The sequence below is a fragment of the Anser cygnoides genome, chromosome 32 (assembly GCF_040182565.1).
Source record: "Anser cygnoides isolate HZ-2024a breed goose chromosome 32, Taihu_goose_T2T_genome, whole genome shotgun sequence".
Classification (NCBI taxonomy): domain Eukaryota; kingdom Metazoa; phylum Chordata; class Aves; order Anseriformes; family Anatidae; genus Anser; species Anser cygnoides.
Window position 1 is genome coordinate 3,066,690 of NC_089904.1, and position 16,877 is coordinate 3,083,566.

Here is a 16,877-nt window from a genome sequence, read left to right on the forward strand (position 1 = left end):
CGAGTGTCCGGAGACAAACACCAGCAACAGCAGAGGAAGGCGAGCTGAGCACCCATGGGTGGGGGCAGCAGGAGGGTGGGAGCCCCCTGGGTGCCAGGGGGCTGCAGGATCATGGGGGGGCCAGGCTGGAGGAGAGCTGGTGGGGCAGGGGTGGGGGGGGGGGGGCTGCGGGGGGGACGGGGGCAGCTCAGTCCCTGCCCGGGGCAGGTTCTCCCCCCCTCCGCCTCTCTCCTCTCCGTAGGCAGGGCCAGGTCTGCCCCCCAGGTACGGCAACGGTTGGGGGGGGGGGGGGGCAGCGTCCCCACCCCGGCGGGGGCTGAAGAGCCCAGCAGTTATCTGGGGAAGGCTGCTCCTTCTCTCTTTCCCCCGAAAGCCGCCAAATGGGGGATGCTGATCTGCAAAGGGCAAACAGGGACGGGCTGCACGGTGCGGCCGCTGCTGGGCCAAGTGTTTAAGTAGCGTTTACCAGGGGCGTTTAATCACTCCAGCTAGGAAGCGAGAGGGCGGGGGGAGCGGTGCCCTAACAAAACCGTGTCTGCGAGCGGGGAACACCAGCGGCTGGGACCCGCCGCCCCCCCAGTCTCTGCCTCGCCACCTTCCCCCCTCCTCTCCCTCGCCAGCACGAAGCGTTTCTCCTCCGGAGTCCTTTATATTTCCTCCACTCCGTGTGCAAATATCATCACCAGTCCCGGCTCCAGCACCATGTCCTCGCCCATGTGCTGGTTCTCGCAGGCCATCACCACCACGGCCTGCTTGCCGGGGATGCGCTTGGCCACATAGTTCTCGTAGTAGCGCCGGTTCATCTGGCGCGTCTCCAGCGTGGCCAGGCCCTGCGGCCAGTTCCGCTCGTGGGCGTTCTCGATCAGCTCGTTGATGATGGACGTGGGGCAGCCGCTCTCCACCAGCGAGCGCTTGATGACAGCCTGCAGCACGGCGTCCGGCGTGGAGATCATTCCACCCCACCGCGTCACCCGGGCGGGCTGCAGGGAGTTCACCCACCTGGGGGACAGACGCGGGGACAAAGCGTCAGCGCCACCGAAACCGAGGAGCTGTTCTGCCGCCGGTCTGCTCCACGCTCAGGAGCGAGGGCGGAGGGGGGATGCCAGCCCCATTTCCCTCTGTTCTCACCCCAAAACAGGAGCCAGCTGTGGCATTCAGCTTTGTCAAGCTGAGCCCTTCCTCCCTCCCAGGAGGGAGGGGAAGGACGGATCAGATAAGGAGTTGCTTCCTCCTGCCTTTCTCAGAAGGAGAAAGGAATCTGGCAGCTTCCTGCTCCTGGACAGGATGCAGGTGGCAGAATAAAAAAGGTCAGGACCCGACTGTGCAAACAGCTTCTGCGCCGCTCCCCGGCACAAACACCCCGCAACCGCCCCTCGCTTCTGCGATGGGAAGGCACGCGAAGCGTTTTTCTTCTCTAACAGCACCTTGGCCCCTGCAGGCCTCCCCTCCCCTCAGACCTGTCAGCAAGCTGGCTGAGCCACAGCGCCGCTCACCCCCTGCTCCCACCCGACCAGACCAGCGGGAAGCAGCGCTTACTCCAGGATTTCGTTGTACTCGATGGTCTCCTCCAGGTTCTGCAGGTTGGGGTTGACGCTGCGGATCGCTCGCATGTAGGCCTTGAGCAGCTGGATGTCCCGCTTCTGCAAGGGGAAGAACACGACGGGGCTTGGGGCGGGCACCAGGGCTGCAGCTGAGGTCACGAGCGCAGACCCCAGCCCGTCGGGGAGTTAAACGCGCCCCTGCCCCTCAGCTCAGCTCCCTCCCCGCAGCCGGAGGCTCTCAGCTCGGGCACGCTGTGCACAAACTGCTTGCGGCGGCTGCTGCCCACGTGGCTGAGCCCGACCCTTCCCGGGGGGGACGCGAGCACTCGGGTCCCGCCGCGCGGCTGCCCCCGGCCCGCTCGGACCCACCTGCTCCGCCAGCTGATGCTTGTGCTCCGCTGAGGTCTTCTCCAGCTCAGCGATCCTCGTCTGCTGCTGCTGCACCACGGACCTCAAATGCTTGATGCAGTTGTGGTTCGGCAGCTCATCTTTGGGCATTTCCAAGCTGCAGAGCATTACAGAAAGGTGGAGGCCCCACATTAGGGAAAGTTACGCACCAGAGCACTTGGCACAAGCACGTAACCAACTTCCAGAACGAATCAGACTCTGCAGGCTCGCCAAGAGGCCCAGAAGCCCAGGCAGAGAGGTTTAGGAGGGGAGGACCACAGGAACAAACCCCCACCAGCCCGGCAGGCAGTGGGACTTCTCTCCTCCCAGGTGATCGGGGTTAGGCAGCCATGAGCCTGACCCCGTCTGACTCCGTCCTAAGAGATCTGATCACCTCCGAGCCAAGAGTCAGCCAGCACCCGGCTGGATGCTTACAGCACGGGAGTGGGAAGGGTATCGGCACCGGGAGCACACGTGCCAAGGCCAGACCAGCCACCCACTGCTCCCAGCGACTCGCAGGAGGGAGCAGAGCTGACGCTGGAGCTTGTCCCGGGCTGGAACGGCCCTGGGCAGGTTTACGAAGGCCCCAGCACCCGGTTTCCAGAAGCCAACCAACACCCGAGCCCCGGCGACAAGCTGAAGAGCTGAGGACTTTGAACCAGATTTAAAAGGAAAATGGGTTTGGCTCAAAATCCTTCCCTTCTGCAGCGCCTCGGCCTTCACGGCCCTGCTGCCCCCAGGGCTCAGCGTGCACGGGGCAAAGGGGCGTGAAGAGCAGAACCAGGCTCCGTAACCCTTTTTCATTTTCCTTCCCTTTTCCCTTTTCCTTCCCTTTCCCCAAGGCTGTCACCCTCGCTCTGCCCTCCCCCTGTCCTCCTGCACGGGCCGTACGGAGGGAGGAGACGGCCGTGCCGTGACCAGGCCAGCACCTGGAGGCCATCCTCACCCGCATCCCTGCTCGCAAGTCACCGGGCGCTTTGGATTGTGCTCGCAGTCGTTGAGGTGAGACATCAGGTTGTCGAGCCGCACCACCGCCGTGCAGCCGAAAACAGCGTTGTCGCAAGTGATCTGCAGCTTCGAGAGCATATTACGCATGATCCGCGGGACGGGGCGGAGGTGGGCGACCGTCACCACGCTGCGGTCCACGGGGCACGTCTGCTGCTGGGAGAACCACTGGGTGATGCAGGCATTGCAGAAGGCGTGCTCGCAGTGAGGAGCCTGCCGGGAGAGGAGCAGAGAAGAGCCCCGCGTTACCTGGACCTGGCCTTCGCCGGCCCACGTCTGGAAGGAGACCTCGAGCAGAGGAAAGCACCTTAAACCGTGAGGCAGGGCCGCCCGCCCCTCTTTTGGGTGGCTGCTGCCTGGGTTCATCTGCCCGGCAGGGAGAAACAGGAGGGGGCAGAGCCCGGGAATTTACTGCCTTCAAAGCAAGGCTGGTCAGGAGGGAGTCCCGAGCCCAGCTACGGCTCCAGGAGGCTGGTACCCAGCCGAGAGGCCGCTCGGCGCGTGAGAAAACCCTGGGAACAGGGAGCTTTAGGCAGCACGTTCTCAAAAGCAGATTTATTTAAATCTGGTTGAGCCAGGATTTTCCCTCCTGTGCGACGGCCTGTGATCGTGTTCACACGCTGACTTCTTTTATTTTTGAATTTTTATTCAAATCAAAGCTTGTTCTGACGCCACAGATCCCCATGGCTGGAAGGTGCCAGCACCGCTTTAGCTCCGACAGGTCGCAGCGCTGCGTGCTCCAGCCCGTGGGCACAGGCTGAGCCTCGCCCCGCAGCCCTCGGCCTCGCCGGGATCCCCGTGGGGCAGCCCGCCACGAGTCCCAGCTCTTGTGATTTGGGTCATTAGTGAGTCGCGAAGCTGCAGTAAGCACAAGTTTCAGAGCAGATTAGTCCTATTTGAATCCTTTTTATTTCGAATGAGGCAGGATTTACGCAGAGGGTGCCAAGCTACTCGACCCGGCCACAGCTCTGCTGGTGCTGCAACGCCTCTGGCAGAAAACGGAGCCTGAAGGGCAGGGTAGGGGCCGGGGCACCGAGTCCGCGCAGAAGCCAGCTCCGCTCAGCCAGCGGCACCAGGGCTGGGGGCCGTGCAGGCTCTGAGCTACCCCTTCCTCCCCCTTTTCACGCCTCCTTGCTCAGCATCCCCCGAACCCAGCACTGGGCGTGCTTCCCCCAGCGCTCACACGACCGCAGGCTTTTGGCCCCCCCTGCTGCTTCCTTACCCGTGGCGTCCCCAGGACAGTGAAGGACCCATGGAGCCCACCTAACGCCGTGCGTGGTGCCACCACCGTGCGTGTGGATCGAGACTTCTACAAGTCTGGAGCTGCAACCGGAGGCTTTCAGCAGCCGCTGTCAGTGCTCAGATGGAAACCTACCTGAACTGGCTCCTCCAGGACCCCGCTGCAGATGGGGCATATAAGGTCTTCATCAACATCCCCCTGAAACCGTGCTACATCATACCCCATTGCTCATCACCGACGCCAGAACCCTGCGGAGGGAAGAAGACAGCCGGTGAGGAGCAGCCGGGCATCCCGCTGCGCCCGGACGGAGCTCACAACGCGCCGGTTCCCAAATCCCTGCCTTCTCCACCCAGCGCAGCAGACCCGGCCGTGGCAGGAGCTCGCGGCCCCGCTCTGCTGCGCCGGACGCCCGTCCCGACGCGCTGCTGGCACCACGTCTCTCCCACCCGCCTTATTTCTGATCCCGCCGCGGCCTCCCCGCTTGTCGGGCTTCGTTTTTGCGCAGCCCTGCTCGGTGTGCAGAGGGGAAGGCAGCGCAGAGGCAGCACCAAGGACGGCCCCGCAGGCTGGGCACGGCGCTGGGCTGTCACGGGGGGGCAGGGGAGCCCTGGGGACGGTGGCACTGCCGGCACCCGCCTGCCCGGCGCAGGCGTCTTCCTCGCCACCACCTCCGGCGGTTTTCCCACCCGGCCGAGCCGACGCAGCGCAGAGCAGAGCGTGACCTCGGCTGGGAGCCCCCCCCAAACCCCCCAGAGCTGTCGGGGGGCATGCAGCAACGGGACCGGCCCCGGGAGCAGCCCCACGGCCCCATCCCGACCCTGCCATTTGCCACCTCGCGCTGCCTGCCGCGGGGCGACCTTGAGCTCTGCGCCCAGCACCCCGGCGGTTCCGGCTCCTCTGCAGCTCGTCCCCAGGGAGCCAGCAGCTCCCCTCCCACCCCACCAACATCAAAGTCGGCGGCAAACGGTCGCGGCCGCGCAGATCCACGTCCCCACCCCGACACAAAGGGCAGCCGCGAGCCAGGTGCGCGGCAAGGGGAGCGAGGGGGCACCGAGGCTCTGAAGCCGCCACGGCAGTGCCACCGGCAGCAGCTCGCCCCGCTGGGGCTCCCACCGGACCCCCGGCCGAGGGGCTCGCACGATGCCACGGCCCCGAGGAGCTGCTTGTGGCCGGAGCAGCAGGGGGACACGTGGAGGGGGGCCACGGGTAACGGGTCGCACGGTGGCCGGCCCTCGGGACCCTCCCCTAGACATAAGGCTACAGAGCGGGGGCTTTAATCAACTCGCAGGGAATCGGGGAGGCAGGTAAATCCCCCCCCCCGGGGAAGTCGGCCCCACGCGGGGACGGATTCTTCCCTTCCGCAGAGCAAGCACAGACAAAAGGCTCCTTTGAGAGGCTGGGGTGGGGAAGTCCCCGGGGCGGTTTGCGATTCAGATAACGGGATTAACGGCTCCGGGGGGGGCCCGGAGGGAGAGCAGAGCGGATCGCCAACGGCTGCTCCCCAACCTTCCCACGGCCCTGGATGGATGCTGGGGGGGGGAAACCCAAATCCCTTCCCTCTCTCGCACTGCACATCCCAGCCCCCCCAACGCCTTCACGTGGGGTTAAAACCAACTGGCAGGGCGGACGGATGTGGGGGGGGCTCCCCCAGCACAGCACCCCGCAACCTGCTGCCCCACCACCACCACCCATCGCGGGGGCTGCACGGCACAGCTGGGACCGCTCCACAGAATCCCAGATTTTAGGGACCGGAAGGGACCTTGAAGTCCACCCAGCCCCAGCCCCCTGCCGGAGCAGGAACACCGGGATCAGGTCACGCAGGAACGCGCCCAGGAGGGTCTGGGATGTCTCCAGAGGGGACTCCACGTCCCCCTGGGCAGCCTGTCCCGTGCCCTGCCACCCCCCCCGTGAACAAGCTGTGTCTCGTATTTAGGGGGGACCTCCTGAATGAGGTCACCCCTCGGCCTCCCCTTCCCCGAGCTGAAGAGCTGCAGCTCCCTCAGCCTCTCCTGGTAAGGGAGACGCTCGGCGTCCTCGTGGCTCCAGGGTCACGGCGGCTCTGAGCCCGCCGGCAGCTCCGAGGACGGCGGGGCCCTCATGGGCATGTGGGTGCCCCCGGGGAGCTGCACAAGACCCTGTCGCCAGCACGACCACGGCCGGCCCCAGCCGTCCTCAGGAGCTCGCTTTCTTCTTTCGCCTTTCTTCAGCTCTGGCCTCCGGGGCCTCCGAGGCCCAGCCTAAGCAGCTGGGCAGGATGCGGCCGCCCCCGCGTCCACGCGGGGAGAGAGGAGCAGAGGGTGAAACACGGACTCCCGAGATGCAGCCGTGCCGCCTGCCAGACAGAAGCCCCAGCAAACCTTCCTCCAGCACCTGCACGAGCCTGGGAGCCTCCGAATTCTTCTCGTGCCTTGCCCCCGCCGCTCCCCCCTCCTGCGGGCTCTGCCAGCACGCAGCGGCAAGGAGCACCCGCTCCTGCCATGAGGCAGGACAGCTGAAAGCATCGGCAGCACTCGGGCGAGGAGGAGCTGGAAGCCCGGCCTCCTCCTGCCAGACCCAGAGGTGAGGCAGGGACCCGGCCCCCCGGGGCCACGGGCGGACGCACTCACCCTCGCCTGGGCTCAGCAACCTGCAGGACGGCCCCGGAGAAGGTGCCGGGTGGCTACCGTGAGCAAGCCCGGCTTGCACGGAGCTGCTCGGCAGGAAGGATGATTCACGGGCTGCAGGGAGCCGGCACGAGGAGCTTCGGTACCTCTCCTGGAAGGGCTAACCCCGGGACGGCGTCGGGCCAGACCTTCTGCAGCACGGCCAAGAGAAGACCCAGCAGAGAAGCGTGGGTGGGAACCCGGAGAAGCCCACCCCCAGAGCAAGGCGACGACACCCCGCCGCCCGTGATTGCGGCCGGTTACCGAACGAGCTCCTGCCCTCGCCAAATGGCACGCGGCTCCTTGACCCCAGCACCAGCGGCCTCCCTGGGGCCGGGCAGGGAGCGAGGAGGGAGCAGAGGCCGGTCACAGAACAGGGCTCCGGCCCAAATGACAGCAAAACGCGGGGACCTTCCCCACCTCCCTCTGCTGCCGTGAGTCCGCCTTCTCAGATCGTCACCCCCCCCCGGCCCCCGGGGGCTTCCCGTTCCACACGCTGCCCAGCCTGGAGACCAACAGGACCAGAGGATCGGTGGGGAACAAGTCAGAAGGACTCCGAAGTCCCTACCCTTACCCCTGGCCCCCCAGCGCCCCCCTGGGGGACAGAGGTCCTTCAGGGCCCGCTCCCAACGTGCCCTTGAGGAGGAAGAGGAGATGAGGAAGGCAGCTGGAAGGACCCGTGCCGCTCTGTCCCCCCCGACACGGGGAAATGGGGGGGCTGCAGGGCAAGGCGGGCAGGCGCCGCCAATCCCCCACTCCGGTTACGGGGGCACCCGTTCCTACACACTTGACGCATCACACCCGTGTTCCGAGTCTGGGGCAAAACTGGGGCAAAAAGGGGCTTCACTCGGTGCCTGGCACCTGCCAGACTCCGCTAGCGAGGCCGAGGCTCCTCCAGCCCGAAGCACGTCCGTCCGTCTGTCTGTCCACCACGCTGGCAGCAGCCGCGCCGAGAAGCCTCCCCCGGTAACATCAGGCTGCCCTCCAGCACGACGACGAACTGCCCCCGTCCCGAGGAAAAACTCAATCGCCGGCAATTTCTTCTGCTGACCGAAGCAAAACCCAAGCCCCCGGGGGCAGCTCTCCCTCCCCCTTCAACGAAAAGCCCGCGGGGGAGCCCGTGGATGCGTCCCGCGGCCCCTCCTTTCTGCCCCGATACGTTGGGGCCGCCGGAGCCGGGGGCAGCCGAGCCAAGCTCTGCCCGCGGGTGGCTGCGGAGGAGCCGGGGGATGCCCGATGGCCCCGGAGGAGCTCCGCCGGACGAGGCCGGCTCACGGCGAGCCAGCTTTGGCTCAGGAACGGCACCGAGCCAACGGGCGGCACGGCGTCGCAGAGAGGGCAGGCAGCAGCGGGCAGGGGCTGCCCGAGCGGTGCCATCGCCTCCCCACCAAACGCTGCAGGGAAAATACGCCCGGGGGGGGGAAGGGGGGGGCCCTGCCCCGGCGCTCAGGAGCGGGAGCCCCTTGTTCTCGGCGCCCCCAGCGCAGCGCGGCCGCCGGGCGCCGCGGCAGCTCCGCAGCCGAGGTCGCTCGCAAGAAACCTGCGCCGTGAGCAACGCCGCTTTTCGTAGCCTTTCCTGATTTCATCAGCTTCGCGGGCCGAAAGAAATAAAACGAGAAGCGGGGGGCGAGGGGCGGGCAGGGAGAGCGCAGAGCCCAAGGATGCAGGGGGGGGCAGCTCCGCGGCGCTCAGCCCACCGTGGAGCCGCCGCTCCGGTGATCGTGGGTGTCCCGGGGGCCGCGGGGGTCCCGAGGCGGCCTCGCTGCCGCTGGGGGGTCTCCAAGACGGGCTGGGAAGGCACCGGAAAGCTTCGAGGAGGCAAAGGCAAGCAGCAGCTGGCTGCCAGCCCCCGGGGGCTGCGTCCGGCGAAGGCGGCTCCTGCCCCCCGCTCACGGCACGGATCGAGGCCGGGGGCTGCAGCGGGCACGGCAAAACCTCATCGGGGTCGTGGCACTGCTCCGACTGCGCCTTCACATCTTTGCATCTCCCCCTTTTGCTCGCGTTTGGCGAGCCCGCACGGCTTCGTGGTTGTCCCAGGAAAACGTTTGAGACATCTACGAGCCACGGACTTAAAAAATTAAAATTAAAATAAAATAAATGCTGGCAGAGAGGAGAGCACACCTCTCTGCGGGCCAGGACAGTCGCCGCACCTGCCCAACGTGAGACCCCTGCCAGGAGCCAGCCGGTGAGGAGCTGCCGACAGAAGCCACCCGCTCTGCCCGCGCACCACGCGGGTAATTAACCTCACGCTAACGACAGCACGGAGCAGCCGCGCTCCCTCTCCTCCGAAAAAGCCGTCGGAGATGAAGCTGCAACGCGACGTGCTCCCTTCTCCCCGGCGCTACCGCACGGGGCCTCTAATCGCTGCCAGCTCCCCGGGCACGGGGAATTTGGGGGCAATTCACGCCCCACGCGCAGGAATCCTCCGGTCCCCAAAGCTCCGAGTGGGGGATGAGGGAGGCGGCAGCCCCGCAGCCCCATGCTCGCCTCCAGCTGAGGGAAGGACCACGGAAGGAGCAGGAGTGGGGCGGGATCGATTTATGCAACGCTGTCGAGCGTCCTGATTCTCGCTTCCTAACGACGGGCGCGTGCGGGAGCTCGGTGCTTCCCCGGACTTCAGCGGGAACAGAACCCGCTGGGCTCAGCGCGCCCGCCGCGGCGCTCCCGCACCTACAGCAATCGACATCCCCCAGGGCCTGGAGCCTCTCGTCCGCGGGGGTGTTCCTTCAAAGCGTTTTAACCGATCAGCAGGGACTTCAGCGAGGACTGGCCGCGACCCACACGGTTTCGGTGCCTGCTGTTTTGATCCGAGAGGCCACAGGCGAAACGCACAGCGAGCAATGACTAACGTTTTTAATTAAAAGCCAACAGCGTCGAGAGCGCCGATCTCAGGGCTCTTTCCTTAAAGATTTCTCCTCCCGCGTGGCTCTTCTCCGACACTGGGTCATGTCCAGAGAGAAAAACATCCCAAAGGAAAAAAAAAAACAGAGAAAAAAAAATCCCTTTTCCTAAATCGGGAAGCACCCGCGAGCCGGGACCCGGCAAATCCAAAGCAGCAGCCGGGGAGAAGGGAAGCAGGAGGAAAACCTTTGGGAAGAAGCAGCCAGGGCCGCTCTGTCGGGGAGGCATCACCCGCTCCCCCTGGGCCATAAAACCAGCGCCCAGCAGCCCCCCGGCTCCAGCGGGGACTCAGCACCACACGGCTTTTATCTGACCTCTCCCCAGCTCCGGGGCCGAACGTGCTCGCCTCCAGCGGCGCGGGGTGACCGGGAGCACCGGGGGCAGGGCTCGGGCCAGGACGCAGCACCGAGGTGCCGGCGACCCGGCCGATCCTGCCAGCCCCGCAGCCCCATAAAACACGCCGAGAAATCAGCGAGCCCGTGCCTCCGACGGCGGCTCGGCGCACGCAGCTCGCCGAGCCACGGCTACGGCTTCTAAAAGAAATCCCCTGCTATTTCGGGAACGCCGAAGGCCTGCTCCTCGCCAGGACGCCCTGGCAGGGCGGCCCGGCCTCGAGACGCTGAGCTTCCCACCCCGCTTCCCTTCCCTCCTTCCCCAGCCCGATCGAGCCCACCTACGGGGCTCAGGAGCTGGAGCCGCGGCACTGCCCACGGGCTGCGACGCCTCGCACGGGATCCCCGAAGGGGCAGAAAGAGCGGGCAAAAACCCCCCGGGGAAGCGACGGCGCAGGGAAGGCCGGGAGAGCATTCAGAGCTCAGCACATCGCCGCGTCGGGGAAGGAAGGAGCCCTCGTGGCACACCTCCCCCGGCAGCCACGTCCTCCTCCTCCTCCTCCGGAGCCCTTTCGGCAGGAGGGGACGGAGACCCCAGGAGGGTATGGAGACCCCAGGAGGGGACGGAGACCCTGCAGGGCTGCCCCGGGCCCCACCTCCCTGCCCGGCAGCGGCAAGGGACGCGCGCAGGATGCCTGCAGACAGCTCTGGGGTTTTGTGCTTCCTGCTGGGAGCTCCGGACGACCCTTCCCGCTCTCCGGCGCTTCCCCACGCGTCCCTCGGCCCGAGCTGCCTGCGACAGCAGCTCCTGGCACACAGGAGCCGCGCCAGGTCCCGAGGCTCGGGGTACGAGCTCCTGCCGGAGGCTGCTCGCGCCACCAGCTGCCCTGGCGCAGCCGGCTCTCCCCGGCTGTCGCCGGAGCTCTGACACATCCCGCAAACCCCACAGGTCACCGAGGAATGCGGCGCGGCTCGCTGCTGCGGCCCGCGGCGTGTCTCCAGGCCGGAGGAAGAAGCCACCTCCGAAATCCCGGAGGCGGGAGCCCGACGCGCGCCGCGAGGCCCCGCGCGCTCCTCCCGTCGGCAGAGGCGGCCGCCGCCGCCGTGAGCGGGACCCCCGCACCCCCCCCAAAACGTGGGGCCGCCGTGTCCCGCGTTCCCTTCGCCGGGGGGGTGGAAGGAGCCACGGGCTCGCAGCTGGGACCGTGCTGCTTCGCTCCGAACCATTTGGGCGCGAGAGGTCCCCTCGCAGCTGGGGAACAATCCCGGCCTCGCAGTGGAACAGCGAGGGCCCCGCTCAGCAGGAAGCGCCCCCCTGCTCCCTGCACCGGGAGCCCACACAAGCCGCGGAGCCCCCGAGATTGGCCCCGCACCAAGCCCAGGGAGAAAACACGCGGGAGGCCGGGAGCGCCGAGCGGCTCGGGGCTCGCTTCCACTTGGAGCTCCTTTTGCAGGCCGCTTTGCGTCGCCTCCAGCTCCCTGCCAGCCCTCGCGATGCCTCCGCGAGCTCCGGATTCACCGGGAGGTTTTGTTAACAAAGCGCTTTCCCCGCGAGTCACGGGGAAGCTGGCTGCGCGGAGAGCGCGCTGGAAATTCCAGCGTCTGCCTGGCTCGTCGGAGAGCGCCGAGCGAAATCAGGGCTGCGGAGATCAGGCAGGGGCAGTTCTTCAATCCAGTTTGGCAGGACTCTCTGAAACCAGTTACTCTCCGAAATTTAGGGAAGACGTTGCTGCTTCCCCGCCGACAGTTACCTCCCAGCAAAGGCTGTTTAACGGCTTCAGAGCGCGAAGCGCGCTCTTTGAGCCTGCTTCAAACCCTCGCGCGGCCGAGATCTCGAAGCGGCGCCCAGGTGAACGTGCCAGGGCAGCGGCCGAGCGGCCGCACGCTGCCGCCAGCCGCCGAGGGGCTCCTCGCGGGCACGGGGAGCCTCTCGGCACGAGCCCGGGGGCTGCGCGCAGGCCTAGCGAGACCTCTCTCGGTGACAGAGCCGAAGCAAAGCTTCCAGACAACCGTGACTCGAGAGACACCCGCGGAAGGCAGCCGAAAGCCCTGCCCGGGAGGCACCGCGCCATAAAAGCGCCGACGGGACACCGACCGCTCACGTGTCTGGGGCTCCACGGGCGCGGGGAGAAACTCAGCGCCCGCCCGCGCGGGGGGGGATCAGAAAAGTTGGTGAAAAGCGCCCGATTTTTACCTTCCGCGGCAGAATTCCTCCCTAAGCAGTAAAGAGGCAGGGCTCGGTCTGGGTTACTCTTTGCAGGGAGCCGCTCCCCGTGGCCCATCTTTTCCCCTTCCTTCTCTTACAGCTTAAGCTGTCATTCTTCGAGGGCCAAGAGCCGCCGCCACACAGGAGTCTCGAGGCCGAGCGGGACAGATCTAGTCACGGGGAAAGAAAAAAAAAAGAAAGGAAGGAGAAATGAGCACGGTGAGAACCAACGGGAAGGCTGCGCCCTGCCTTCCAGCTCCCTCTGGGACCCGGAGGAAAACCCCTCTCCCTCCGCGAGAGCTGCACAAAAGAGAAAAGGGCAACCTGCGTTTCCCAAAAAAAAAAAAAAAAAAACCTCTGCAACGCTCCTAAAAACACCCTAAACCTCCGCAGAAACGACGAAAAGGCCGCACCGCGAGCCCCGCGCGCCTCAGACCGGGTCGCGGATCCCCTCGAGAAGGTCGGGGAGGGCGCCCCGAGGGATTTCTCACCCCCCTGCCCCCCTCCGTGCCGCGGGGGCAGCCCGGGAGCCCCGCTGGGGCCGGGAGGGCCGGGAGCCCTCGCTCGTGGCGGCGAGCTGAGCGCCGCCGCCGCCTCCCCGTGGCGCTGAGCCGCGGAAATTCCAGCCCTCGGCCAAAACGCCGCTCGCCTCGGCCCCGTCTGGAAGGGGAGCCGGGCCGGGGGGGGGGGGGCAGGGGGGGGGCAGCTCGCAGGCAGCCCGCGGGGCCGCTCGGTTCGCAGGCCGGGGAACGGCTGCCCCGGAGGTAAAGCCTCCGCTTTTCCCTTACGCAATCCCGCTAAAAATAGCTCCCCGAACGCCACCTTCGCATCTCCTGACACAAATCCAAGGGGTTTTGTTGGTTTTTTTTTTCTTCTTCGCGCGACTCCTGCGCTCGCTGCCAGCGGGGCGAGGGCAGCCCCGAGGAGCCCCCGCAGCCCGCACGGGGCCCCCCGGTGCCGGGCCCCCTCCGCGGGCCGTGCTGGGCAGGGACCCGGCCACGCACCGGGAGGCCCCGGGGCCCGCAGGATGCCGAGGGCCGGGCACCTCGCGGGGCTGCTGGGCCCCAAAACCGCCGGCGTTCCCCGGGCACTCAGCCCGGTACCGGCATCCCCTTGTCCGCCGCCTTACCTCCTCCCACCACCCGCACCCCGGTACCGGCCCCCCCTTACCCCCGTCCATCCCCACACCCACAGCCCGGTACCGGCCCTCCCTTGCCTCCGTCCATCCCGTTACCGGCCCCCCCTGACCTCCATCCCCCCCGTTACCGGCCCCCCGTTACCTCCTGCCATCCCGTTACCGGCACCCCCCCTCACCTCCGCCCACCCCGTTACCGACGCCCCTGTACCCCCGGCCATTCCCCTTCCTCCCCCCCGTTCCCTGCCCCCCCCCTCCTCCCCCACCGGCGGCGGGGCCGCGCTGCGCCCCCCCGGGACGCGGAGCCCGGAGCCCCCCGGCCGCTCCCCGCCGCCCTTTGTCTGCCCGGGACCGCCGGTTCCCCCGCCCCTAGCCCCGCCGGCAGCCCCGGAGCCCCCCCCCCCCGGAGCCTCCCCGGTGCCGCCCGCACCGGGAGGGGGCCACGAAGCGATCGCAGCCCCCAGGAGGCCCCGAGAGGCCCCGGCCCCGCTCCGCCCCCCCCGCGGCACAACCGGGGGCGGCCGCGGCCCCGGAGCCCGCCCGCCGCCGGTACCGGGGCCTCGCCCCCACCCCCCTACCCACGTACCGCCCGCCGCCGCCCGCACCGGGCCGGCTCCGGGACGCCGCGGGCTCGGGCCCGGCCGCAGCCGCCGCCTCCTGCCCCCGCCCGGCCCCGCCGCGCTGCGCCGCGGCCCCCGCCCCGCCGGAAGCGCCCGCCCCGCCGCCGGCCGGAAGCGACGCTCTGGGCGCCCAGGGGCCGGAACTCGGTGGTCGGGGCGGACCCCGCGGGCCGCGGGGGGCGGGGGGAGGGCGGCGAGTGGGCGGGGCTTGTTGCATTGCCCCGCCCCTAGGTCCGCCCCCGCCGCCTCGCCATTCGCTGTCCGCGCGGGACGTCCACCGCCCTCCGCGCGCTGATTGGCTGCCGCCGGGGGCGGCGGGTCACTTCCGGGAATGCCCGCGGCGGCGGCGCTCGGGCAGGTCAGCGAGCGGCGGGGGCGGGGGCGGGGCGCGAGCGCCCCCCGGCGGCGGGGGGGGAGGGGGCAGGCGGGGGGGGCGGGGCCGAGTCCCGGCCCGGCAGCGCCGCCCCGGGGGGGCCCGGCCCCGGTTACCGCGTCCGCGGGGCCCCGGGGTCCCGGTGCCGCTCCCGGTGCCCCCCCGTGGCCGCGGGGCCGGGCCTGTCCCCGGTACCCCCCTAGGTCCCCCCGGTGCCCCCCGTCCCCATCCGCCGTGCCGTCCCCCCCGTGTCCCGTCCCCATCCCCGGTGCCCCCCCCCTCCTCCCGGTGCTCCTCCCCCGCCCCATCCCCGGTACCCCCCCGGTCCCCCCGGTCCCATCCCGTCCCCATTCCCGGTACCGCCCCCCCCAGCCCCGGTGCTGCCCCGTCGCTGCCCCCCGGGCCCCATCCCTGGTACCGTCCCTCCCGCATCCCGTCCCCATGCCCGGTGTCCCCCCGTTCTCCCGCTGCGCCCCCCCGCCCCCATCCCCGGTGCTGCCCCCCGGTGCCTCCCCCCAACCCCCATCCCCGGTGCCCCCCGTCCCCATCCCTACGTCCCCATCCCCGGTGCCGCCCCCCCGGTGCCCCATCCCCATCCCCGGTGCCCCCCATCCTCCACCCCCCCCCCCATGGCCCCATCCCCGGTGCCCCCCCGGTGCCTCCCCCCTCCCATCCCCACCCTCGTTGCCCCCCCCATCCTCCCGGCCCCCCCCCCCACGGCCCCCTCCCCGGCACCACCCCCGTCCCCCCGGTGCCTCCCCCATTTACCCCCTCCCGGTCCATGCCCCCCACCCCCCCCCTAACCCCCGGTGCCCCCCCCCGCCCCGGTGCCCCCCCGGTGCCCCCCCCCAGGTGACGGCCGCGTCCCCGCAGGGCCCCCGCCGGCACCATGAGCGCCGAGACGTTCGTGAAGGACATCAAGCCGGGGCTGAAGAACCTCAACCTCATCTTCATCGTGCTGGAGACAGGTGGGGGCGGCGGGTACGGACGGGTGGGGGCCCCCCCCCCCCGTGCCCACCACCCCCCCCCCCAGCCTGACGCTGCCCCCCCCCCAGGCCGGGTGACGAAGACGAAGGACGGGCACGAGGTGCGGACGTGTAAGGTGGCCGACAAGACGGGCAGCATCAACATCTCGGTGTGGGACGACGTGGGGAACCTCATCCAGCCCGGGGACATCATCCGCCTCACCAAGGGGTAGGGGCGCGGGACTGGGGGGGGGGGGGGGGGCACGGCGGGGGGGGTGTGCCCTGCGTGCGCCCCCCCCCCCGCCGGCCTCACGGCCCCCGTCCCCGCAGCTACGCCTCGGTCTTCAAGGGCTGCCTGACGCTGTACACGGGGCGCGGCGGCGACCTGCAGAAGATCGGCGAGTAAGGAGGGGATTTGGGGGGGGGGGGGTCCGGGTGGCCGGGGGGGGCGGGGGGGGCAGGGGGGGGGCTGCAGGGGTCCCACCGCCCCCCCCACCCCGTGCCCGCAGGTTCTGCATGGTGTACTCCGAGGTGCCCAACTTCAGCGAGCCCAACCCCGAGTACGTGGCGCAGCAGTCGCAGAGCAAAGGCGTGAGTTGGGGATGGGGACTTCTGGGGGGGGGGGGAGCAGGGGACGTTTTTTTTTGGGGGGGGGGGGGGGGTCCAGGTGCCCCCCCCCGCCGCCCCCAGGCTCCGGCACAGGCCCCGTCTCCGTCCCCGCAGGCCCAGAACGAGAGCGCGAGTCCGGCCGCCGCGCAGAGCAGCCAGGGCCCCCCCGCCGCACCCCCAGGTAGGGCAGCGCGGCCCCCCCCGGGGTGCGCCCCCCCCGCCCCCCCAGCCATCAGTGCCCCCCAGTCCCCCCCCCCCCCAACCTCTGTGCTCTGCTTCCAGCCCCCGACAGCCAGAACGGGAACGGGCTGAGCCCGGGGGGCCCCGCGCACCCCCCCAGCGCCCCCGCGCACCCCCCCAGCGGCCGCATCACCCGCAGCCAGCCCGGGCACCCCGGCCCCGCCGCCGGCCCCGTCAGCAACGGCAAAGAGACGCGCAGGAGCGGCAAGAGATAACGGGCCCGGACCCCCCCCCCGCCGCCCCCCCCGGGCCCTGACGGGGGTCCCGGCCCCCCCCTCAAGGCTCCTGCCCCCCCCCCCCTCCGGGGCTCCCGGCCTCGAGCAGCCGCTGGGGCGAGGACGGGGCCGCCCCCGCTCACCCGGGGGACCCCCGCCCCGCGCCGGCCGCACGCGGGGTCCCGGGCACGAGGGGCTGAGCCGCTCGGCTCCCACCCGCGGCCCCCGGGGGGGGGCCACAGCCCTGCGTCCCCCCCCCTGCACCCGGCTGCCGCCCGCCCTCGTCCCGCGGGCGGCCGGGGGCTCTGCTGGGGCCGTTAATAAAGGTCGAGCTCCCGCCCGCGCCTCGCCTGCTCCTTGCCCGCGACACCCACCCTACGGGGGGGGGGACGCCCCCCCCCGCGCACCCGTTGGGGCCCTCCCCCTGCTGCCCCTCCCGGGGCTGGTTCTGTGCAGCGCCCGGTGA

At 69.5% G+C, this 16,877-nt stretch overlaps 2 protein-coding genes across 4 annotated transcripts; one reads left to right on the forward strand and one right to left on the reverse strand.

Annotated features, from left to right (window-relative positions):
• Positions 1 to 456: 456 nt before the first annotated feature.
• On the reverse strand, positions 457 to 14,133 carry RNF41 (ring finger protein 41). Its single transcript, XM_066985776.1, has 7 exons — positions 13,976 to 14,133; positions 12,243 to 12,424; positions 4,309 to 4,421; positions 2,875 to 3,146; positions 1,911 to 2,046; positions 1,537 to 1,640; positions 457 to 999 (listed from the first exon to the last, which is right to left on the reverse strand). The coding sequence occupies exons 3-7, from the start codon at positions 4,396 to 4,398 to the stop codon at positions 648 to 650; spliced, it is 954 nt and encodes a 317-aa protein (XP_066841877.1). The 5' UTR covers positions 4,399 to 4,421; positions 12,243 to 12,424; positions 13,976 to 14,133; the 3' UTR covers positions 457 to 647.
• Positions 14,134 to 14,248: 115 nt separating this feature from the next.
• Positions 14,249 to 16,751, forward strand: NABP2 (nucleic acid binding protein 2). 3 transcript variants are annotated; one of them, XM_066985779.1, is made up of 7 exons: positions 14,249 to 14,367; positions 15,256 to 15,350; positions 15,438 to 15,576; positions 15,678 to 15,749; positions 15,857 to 15,938; positions 16,071 to 16,137; positions 16,239 to 16,751. In XM_066985779.1, the coding sequence occupies exons 2-7, from the start codon at positions 15,272 to 15,274 to the stop codon at positions 16,409 to 16,411; spliced, it is 612 nt and encodes a 203-aa protein (XP_066841880.1). In that variant the 5' UTR covers positions 14,249 to 14,367; positions 15,256 to 15,271; the 3' UTR covers positions 16,412 to 16,751. The 3 variants fall into 3 exon arrangements, with proteins under 3 accessions (XP_066841880.1, XP_066841878.1, XP_066841879.1); XM_066985777.1 differs by having other exon boundaries at positions 14,335 to 14,367; positions 15,235 to 15,350; XM_066985778.1 differs by lacking the exon at positions 14,249 to 14,367 and adding an exon at positions 14,441 to 14,573.
• The last annotated feature ends 126 nt before the right edge of the window (positions 16,752 to 16,877 follow it).